The 9,462-nt window shown below is 49.1% G+C and overlaps 2 protein-coding genes across 2 annotated transcripts; one reads left to right on the top strand and one right to left on the bottom strand.

The window, feature by feature from the left end:
• Positions 1 to 6,788: 6,788 nt before the first annotated feature.
• Positions 6,789 to 7,752, bottom strand: LOC144715590 (uncharacterized). Its single transcript, XM_078590533.1, has one exon. It carries the CDS (start codon positions 7,585 to 7,587, stop codon positions 6,994 to 6,996), a length of 594 nt encoding a protein of 197 aa, XP_078446659.1. The 5' UTR covers positions 7,588 to 7,752; the 3' UTR covers positions 6,789 to 6,993.
• A 487-nt stretch (positions 7,753 to 8,239) lies between these two features.
• Positions 8,240 to 8,942, top strand: LOC144715591 (17.8 kDa class I heat shock protein-like). The gene has a single exon (XM_078590534.1). It carries the CDS (start codon positions 8,310 to 8,312, stop codon positions 8,778 to 8,780), a length of 471 nt encoding a protein of 156 aa, XP_078446660.1. The 5' UTR covers positions 8,240 to 8,309; the 3' UTR covers positions 8,781 to 8,942.
• Positions 8,943 to 9,462: the final 520 nt, after the last annotated feature.

Below are 9,462 nucleotides of genomic sequence, written 5' to 3'. Positions count from 1 at the left end.
TATCTGAACTCATTAAATCCAATAAGTGAGATCTAATCCACTTGATTCAACGAATCAAGTTGGGTTAGTAAGTAGGAAAATAATGCACATAAGATATAGCCGATATGGATTAAATGAATGCAAATGACACTTTCATGCTCAAGAAATCCTTAATATTTGATGACATATTGAGAGGCATCAATAACGATCATATCAATGCACCAACGACGGACATGCCTCCACTTACGCATGACATATCCCGCGTCATGACACATCGCCAATGACAATTGCAGAACCATTCGTGACGTGACGAGCTGACACATCACCGCGTCATTGACGGTTATTTTATTTTCTCTTTCCTCCAAGGCCTATATGTAGGTCAATGTTGCGAAAGAACACTTAGCGAGTTTACTTCAAGAGTTGATGTTTTTTTTCTCTCCTTAGAAGGCTCGCCCTATCTTCCCCATCCCGTTCCCCGCAGCCACCGCCTATCACCACCGCCGTCGATCACCACCGCCGCTGATCGCCGCCACGCTCTGCGCCCTTGGCCACCACCTTGTGCCCCGACCGCCCGCGCCTAGTGCCTCAGGTCACCTGCGCCCAGCACCTCGGCCGCCCACACCCCTGTTCCTTGGCCGATGCCCCGCGTCCAGGACGCCCAGTGCCCTAGACCATTACCCTGCCTTCCCCCCTTGGCCGTTGCCCCGCGCTAGGTCATCCGCACAAGCGCCCGCCCCATGCAAGCACCAGCCCGCACAAGCGCTCACCCCATATTCGACTACATTACTCGATTTGAGGAATTTTATATGAGATGTCGAGTTGAGGAGAATCCCCGAGTTGTCATATCCTGATTTAGAACTGGACTTAATCCATACTTAGAGACAGAGTTACTTGTTCGAAAGATTGCTACACTCAAGTAGGCCTATCAGATTGTAGAAGATCTTGAACTATGCCAGACCTTATACAATACTCTTGTCGTTAGTGGTCGTCCTGCACTTACCGATCGTGTTCATTCCTCCTACTCCAACAGATTAGCTCCGCGTAACCCACCTCTAGCTCTCCCAGCACCGATACCTACTCCAAATCGCAATTCCACTGAACACCATGCTCCAGCCTTCACACCACAATCAGCAGCTCTGACCAACCCTAATTCCCGTTCCACTTCTTCCCTTGACTCCATCGCGCGAGCTCCGCCTCAATCCAGTCCCTCAATCTAGTCCAGCACAATCGGTCCGTCGGGCATGACTTGCTTTAAATGTCAAGGATGTGGTCATAGAGCGTCCCAATGCCCTTCCCGAGCCTTGCATATAGGTCAAGAATATTTTGATATTGAACCTACCGTAGACAAGCAACCTATCGACGAAGAAGAGTACAGGGTAGATAATTATATCGTAGATGAATTTGTGCACAAAGATGGTTTGGTGAGCTTCATTGGCATCACTGACTGCTCACCATCCCTTCCTTGTAGTGATCCATCTACATCAGTTAGGGGAATTGTTTGATGCAACTTTACCCAACCATCCACTGATGATTCTGCTTTGAGGACATCCATATTTTACACTTATTTTAATATTGGTGATAAGATGTGTAAGACAATCGTAGAAAGTGGTAGTTGTATCAATGCTGTCTCCGATGTAATGACTTCACGTTTGGGATTACCGTTGATTGATCACCCACATCCCTATTATGTATCATGGATCGATGCTACATCGATTCCTATGAAGAATCAATGTCTCCTTCCTCTCAAAATTCAATCATACAAGGAAGAAGTATTGTGTGATGTGTTACCCATGAAAGTGGGCAGCATTATCCTTGGTTGACTTTGGATATATGATAATTACGTGCACATTTTTGGTAGGAGTGACACTTGATCATTCATTTATCAAGGTAAGAGAATCACATGGCACCCTTATACCCATAACCCTAAAAGACCTTCACCGAAACCAACGTCATTAGGTCTCTGCACTCTCCATGGGCGCCAATTTCAGAAGGAGATAGATATTGAGATGGCTATTTGTCTAGCCATGATCCCCGATCATTCCTTTGAAAATTCCACACCCCCACCACCAGAGGTTTCCCAGTTACTAGCTGAATTTGAGAGCGTCTTCCCCGAGGATTTACCCAATGATCTACCACCTGTGCGTGAAATTCAGCATGCCATTGATTTCATTCCTAGATCATCCTTGCCCAATCTTCCCCATTATCATATGGATCCCACGCAATATAAGGAACTTCAGCGTCAAGTCCAAGAGCTCTTGGACAAGGGATTTATTCAGGAGATCCTTCGCCCATGCGGCGTACCGGCATTGCTGGCTCCTAAAAAGGATGGGAGTTGGCGCATGTGTATTGATAGTAGAGCCATTAATAAGATCACCATTAAGCATAGGTTTCCCATCCCTCGCATTGATGATATGTTCGACATGATGACTTGTTCAAAAATTTTCTCAAAAATTTATCTAAAGAGTGGTTATCATCAAATCTGAATCCGTCCTGGAGATGAATGGAAAACCGCATTTAAAATCAAGGATGGCTTATATGAATGGAAAGTCATGCCTTTTGGCTTGTCAAATGCTCCTAGTACCCTCTAGTGATTGATGAACCACATCCTTAGACCATTCATAGGAAACTTTGTTGTGGTTTATTTTGATGATATACTCATTTATAGTAAATCCAAGAACGATCATGTCCACCACCTACGCCTAGTTTGTGAAGTTCTAAAAGGCCGAACAATTATATGCCCATCCAAAGAAATGTTTGTTTCTTGTTGATCATGTCTCATTCCTTTACTTTATCTTATCGGCACAAGGTGTATCCGTAGATCCAGCAAAAATAGTTTCCATAACCCAATGGCCGACTCCTAGAAATGTCCATGATGTTCGTAGTTTTCATGGTTTGGCGACCTTCTATCGATGCTTCATCTCTAACTTTAGTACCATTATGGCACCCATGACCAAATGCCTAAAGGGGAATCATTTTGAGTGGACCGCATTAGCACAGAAATCCTTTGACGATATAAAGCTTAAGATGGCACAAGTTCCCATCTTACGTTTACCCAATTTTAGTAAGGTATTTGAGATCGCTTGTGATGCGTCAGGATTAGGAATTGGAGGAGTGTTGAGTTAGGAGAATCATCCTATCACCTTCTTTAATGAAAAATTGAATGATGCCAAGCTCAAATACTCTACTTATGATAAATAATTCTATGCCATTCTTCAATCCCTACGTCACTGGCGACATTATTTGCTCTCTAAAGAATTCGTTCTCTATTCCGACCATGAGGCATTGAAGTATCTCCATTCCCAGCAAAAGTTAAATCTTAGACATGTTAGATGGGTCGAATACATTCGATCGTACACTTTTGTCCTAAAGCACAAGAGAGGTGTCAAGAACAAGGTTGTGGATGCTTTAAGTAGACGCGTCCACCTTTTGAATGTCATGAAAATTGAGGTAATTAGGTTTGATCAGATAAAGGATCTTTATACCGATTGTCCGGACTTTGCGTATATCATCCAGTCCGTGGGAAAATGCCCTAACCCGAAAACCCAAGACTATATTCGAGAAGAGGATTCTATTCTCGACCGCCATCTATGCATCCCACAGACTTCTCTTAGAGACTTCCTTGTATGGGAAACACGCGCCGGAGGCCTAAGTGGTCACTTTGAGCGAGATAAGATGATTGCCACTGTTGATCATAAATCCTTTTGGCCTTCCCTAAAATGAGACGTAGAAAATATTATATCCCAATGTCGTGTATGTGCTCTTGCTAAGCAGGTAAAACAAAACACGGGTCTCTATACTTCCCTACCTGTCCCTCATAACCTTGGGATGACGTGAGCATAGACTTTGTTCTAGGACTTCGAGAACTCTCAAGCGTTATGATTCCATCATGGTTGTTGTAGATCGTTTTTTCTAAAATGGCCCATTTCATTCCATGTTTTAAAACTTCTGATGCTTCTCATGTTGCTCAACTTTATTTTAATGAAGTTGTCCACTTACATGGACTTCCAAAGAGTATAGTATCGGACAAAAATGTCGGATTCACTAGCTACTTTTAGAAGACCCTTTGGCACCTCTTGGGGACACAACTCAAATTTTCTACGTCTTTTCATCCCCAAAGTGACGGCCAGACTGAAGTCATTAATAGAAGCCTCGACAATCTATTACGATCTTTGGTTAGGGACAACCTCAAATCTTGGGATACTATCATTCCGCGCACCAAGTTTGCCTACAATGCATCGGTCAACCGTACCACCGGCATGAGTCCTTTTGAAATCGTTCATGTTCACCCACCTCGTAAACCTACCGACCTCATACCCACGTTATCGCATGCTAAAGTCTCAAACGATGATCAAAATTTGCAAATCATATTAGAAGTCTACACGAGGACATTCATCATCGCATCACGAGTAGCAACGCATCATACAAACAGACCGCAGATTTACGCCGTCGTTTTTGCAAATTTAATGATGGTGATGGTGAGGGAAGGCTAGAGCAATTTTCTCCCCCAACGGGCAATCAAGCTTCATGCTCGTAGTGCCGGGCCGTTCCCGATCCTCAAGCGAGTAGGGGAAAATGCCTATGTCGTTGGTATACCCTCTACATGGGGGATAAGCACCACTTTCAATATTTCGGATTTGGCCACATATAAAGCCCCACCTCTCTCATCTAATGACCAATCCCTACCCATGGGCTTTCTGATGAGCGAGTTTGACTTGTCCACTCCTCCTTCATTATCTTCTGACTGGTAAGAGAACACCGAGGCTATACTAGATGAGGAAATCACCTACACCAAGGGTGGGGCAGTGTGAAAGTTTCTTGTTCGTTGGCATGGCAAACCATCGACGCACGACACGTGGATTGCAGAGGCGGACTTGGCTCACCTTTGCCCAGACCTGTTGACGCCTTTGGAGCTTCCTGCCAACAACTTGACGGAGTCAAGTTGTTCTGACCCTGGGGGAATTGGTGACAACGACGTCAACGCACCATCTTCGGACGCACTGCCACCGTCATCCAAGATGCCTCGCATCCTAACCCGTCATCTACGTCAACTGAAGAATTGTCATGATGACAACCACATCAATGCACCGACGACGAACGCGCCTCCATTTACGCATGACATATCCCGCGTCATGACACGTCGCCAATGACAATTGTAGAACCATTTGTGACGTGACGAGTCGACATGTTGCCTCGTCCTTGACGGTTATTTTATTTTCTCTTTCCTCCAAGGCCTATATGTAGGCCAATGTTGCAAAAGAACACTTATGGAGTTTATTTCAAGAGTTGAAGTTTTTTTTCTCCCCTTGGAACGCTCGCCCTATCTTCCCCATCCTGTTCTGGTTGCAGTCGCCGCCGATCACCACCGCCGCAAATCACCGCCGCGCTCTACGCCCTTGGCCACCACCCTACGCCCCGGCCGCCAGCGCCCAACGCCTCGGCCGCCCGTGCCCCTGTTCCTTGGCCGCTGCCCCGCGTACAGGACACCCTGTTCCCTAGACCGTCACCCTGCCTTCCCCCCTTGGCCGCTGCCCCACACCAGGCCGTCTGCACAAGCGCCCGCCCCATGCCGACGCCTGCCCGCACAAGCGCTCGCCCTATGCAGGCGCTCGGCCACATAGGCGCCCGCTCCGCGCAAGCGTCCCCCCACACAGTCACCCGCCCCACGCAGCGCCCGCTACTAGGCCATTTGAATAGGCGCCCACCCTACGCAGGCGCCAGCCTGCCCAGGCACTCGCCCTGCGCGCATAAGCGCCCGCTTGCACAGACGCTTGCCCCGCGCAGGTGCCCGCCCGCATAGGTTCTGGCCCCGCGCAGGCCGCGCTGTCGTTCACATCACTGCACCCAACCCTAGCCACTACATTGCTCCCCAAGCCCTCGCGCTCGCCTTGGTGTCCAGCCTCGCACTCGTCAACGATTCGTCAAGAATTCCCCGCAACCTCTACACGCACTATCAAGTGCCGAGGTACTCCTACACTCTTTGGTGCCGTGTTCTTCGTCCAGTATTCTTCGAATGTTCATCCGCCGCCGTTGGATTAGATTTGGATTTTGAATCTTCAAGCGAATAGATAGAACAGGCCTTTGAATCTTCTAGTGATCGCCCGTTCAAAGTTATTGATTTTTGGTGCTTTGCATCACCACGGTGGTTGTAAGATAGTACTCCCGTCCTCGACGAGGAGAGGGGGTGCACCATCAGTATTTTCACTGGATTTAATTTTCAAATTCGACCGTGTGATTTGTGGTATGTTTTATCCCATCACCCCTAGTTGTCCTAGGATCCAGTTCCCGTCATCACCTGGCTCTGTCGTATCTAGTCATCCTCCATCACTTAGAGGGTATGATTTTATTTGGGTTCAATAGGTAGAGATAGAAAGAGATGGATTCATGAATTGAGGGGTCTTCGATTGAACTTGAAGAGTTAAAATAGAGACAGAAAGAGATTAAGCTAGTATGAATCAAGACTTAAAAAAGGAATGCAAGAAAGATGAACTGGATAAAGTCTATTGGGAGAGAAACATCCAAGTGAAGTCTATTGATGGCCAAAGAGCAAAGGGTCTGTTCATGACAGTGGTTACCAAAAATTAAAGGGCCTCACCAAGGTAAGTATCTTATCGACAGAACAAAAAAAATGTTTGACCGTCTATTTCGAATAAATTGGAAGGTATATCCCATCTTTTACTGGGTAGTTGGCAATTACTCATCTTAGAGAATCCGTCGCGTCAGAGACGGACTGTGCAGCGATGGGTCATCAAACAACTTTTAAGGCACACGGTGGTTGCAGGGAGATGTAGGGGAGGAGAAGAAGCGTGCGGGATATCTATCAGAAAGCTGTTTATGAGCACTTACTTTTGAAGGCGTAAATTTCACACGCAAGAATTGGGTGTGAATCCAGGCTGTTGAAAATTCCTCCTTGCAGTTGCAGACGAGTGCTAGCTGGGAATCGAAACTCGAAAGAGATGGGGAGAGGAGCCACAGAGGGAGTGAGTAGAACACGAACGAAAAACAAGTTGGAAGACGTCAGCGGGTGAAGGCGTAGAAGACGATGAGAAGGTAGATGAGCATGGCGGCGGGGACGAGGACGAGCAGCGGCACGACGGCGGCGGCGGCGGCGGCGGCGCAGCCGAGCCTGCCGAGCTTGATCTGGACGACGTTGACGAGGGCGAGCACGAGGAAGCCGCAGCCGGCCGTGGATCCGAGGGCGGAGAGCACGATGCCGGCCCGCAGCAGCGCTTTGTTGACGCGGTGCGCGCCCCAGGCGCGGTCCTCCCACAGGGCCAACCCGCGGAGATGGACGACGCCGGGGGCCTTGCGGCGGCGGACGAGGCGGACGGCCTGCTTGAGGCACATGGCGACGAGGCTGGAGAAGAGGAAGGCGCTGAAGGCGAAGACGTGGAAGGCCACCATGTCCTCCGCCGCCCGGTCGCCGGCGGCGCACTCGGGCCTGGCCAGGCTGCCCCGGGGGTCCCTGGGGTCCCAGGCCAGCCCCACGAAGGCGCCCAGCGTGAACAGCGAGTTCACGTTCACGATCCCGTCCAGCGCCGTCGCCTGCACGCTCGTCCCCCCGTCTCCTCCTCCCCGTCCCTTGCAGACCCCCTCCTCTTCCCCCTCCATCCCGAGAAGAAACCGCCGGCTCGACCACCTCACTCGCAGACTCACCCTCCCCCCTATAAGAGAAAGTCGAGGAGGAATCACAACACAGCTCGAAATAAGGGCTCCTCCGCACGACTCCAAAACGAACTGGTCAATCCGACCCAAAGTCCGCCGGACCTTTTGAGCACGGGTCGACCGGTCGAGTAGGGTCGAACTCTCTCTCTCTCTCTCTCTCTCTCTCTCTCTCTCTCTCTCTCTCTCTCTCTCTCTCTCTCTCTCTCTCTCTTCAAGATTAATATACTTTTTTAAATTATTGGCGTAATGGGTTATATAAAATAGAGAAAAAGTTTAATGGGTAAATAAATGGGCGTATTGGGCCGGCTGTGGTAGAATAACTCGAGTCGGGTTAGTCGACCTACGGCCAGTCATCCCGAGAGGCTGACTAAACAATGGGGGCTCTGGCTCTGCTCGTTTTTTAAATTATGGGCTCTGTTTATTAATGGGCTGGGTTGATTCCCTGGGGAGGTGGGCTCGTGAGTATCGGACACGTCGGGACCTGCGCTGTCGATGCCGGTCCAGAACGTTCTGGATCGGCTTTCTCGAGAGTTATCGGTCTTTCTGGACTGGCCTAGAGAGGGAATCGCCGCTCTTATAAAACGGGAGGGCTGCAGGATTCGAAAATCAGAAAAGAAGTTGCCGAGAAAACGAGTGAGAGCGAGGAAGAGGCAGAAGAATAATCGAAGATGTCGATCGTGCCGAGCATCTTCGGGCGGAGGAGCAACGTGTTCGATCCGTTCTCGCTGGAGGTGTGGGATCCCTTCTTCGACACCTTCCGATCGCTGTCCGAGGCCAAGCCGTCCTCCGAGACGAGCTCCGCCTTCGCGAGCACGAACATCGACTGGAAGGAGACGCCGGAGGCGCACGTCTTCCGCGCGGACCTGCCGGGGGTGAAGAAGGAGGAGGTGAAGGTGGAGGTGGAGGAAGGCCGCGTGCTGCAGATCAGCGGCGAAAGGAGCAGGGAGAAGGAGGAGAAGACGGACCGCTGGCACCGCGTGGAGCGCAGCAGCGGCAAGTTCCTGAGGCGGTTCCGGCTGCCGGAGAACGCGAAGCTGGACCAGGTGAAGGCGGCCATGGAGAACGGCGTGCTCACCGTCACCGTGCCCAAAGAGGAGGCCAGGAAGCCGGAAGTCAAGGCCATCGAGATCTCCGGCTGAAAGGTACTCCGCCCCGCCCCCCCGCCGTCGCCGAGTCCCTCTTTGTTAGAGTTCAGCGTCTGTAAAGCAAGAAACAAGTCGTGTTTCTAGTGTCTGGAACCTTTCTCGTTTGGCACAGTATATAGTACGTAATAAACGGTTTCATCCCGATATTCGCCTGATTATCCCTGTCTAATATGCGTCCGCCACAAAATCTTACATCTTACTGCGTCGTGCAGGCTGCAAGCATGCTTCCGCCACATAATCTTACATCTTATGCGCGTGCAGGAAGTAAACGGCGTTGCCCAAGTATCTTACCCCTCCGATAGACAGTAGATGGTAGAATGAGCAAACGATGGAAAGCGCACAGCGAAGACAATTCTGTGCCGAAATTTGAATTTCTCTAATCAATCTCCACCTGAATATAAGCTCTTCACACCCCACTCACAAATTTGGGTTTTAAAGAAAGTGTTTGGAGTGCCCCTAAGTTTGAAGTTTTGTAGTCTATTTCAGTATAACAATAGTGTCATTCTTGGAGCGAATAGAAGAGAAGACTTTTAGGCGTTCCTAATTTGCTTTGCGGTTACATTTAATTAAAAAACAGAATATAGGAACAGGTGTCTTTATTTAGAGCAAAGATGTATGTAAACACCGGAAAATCGTAAAATTTCTCCGAAAATAAATTTGATCTCCAAAAATAGAT

Source organism: Wolffia australiana, chromosome 19 (genome assembly GCF_029677425.1).
Source record: "Wolffia australiana isolate 7733 chromosome 19, ASM2967742v1".
Classification (NCBI taxonomy): domain Eukaryota; kingdom Viridiplantae; phylum Streptophyta; class Magnoliopsida; order Alismatales; family Araceae; genus Wolffia; species Wolffia australiana.
This window is presented reverse-complemented; position numbering and strand designations above follow the sequence as displayed.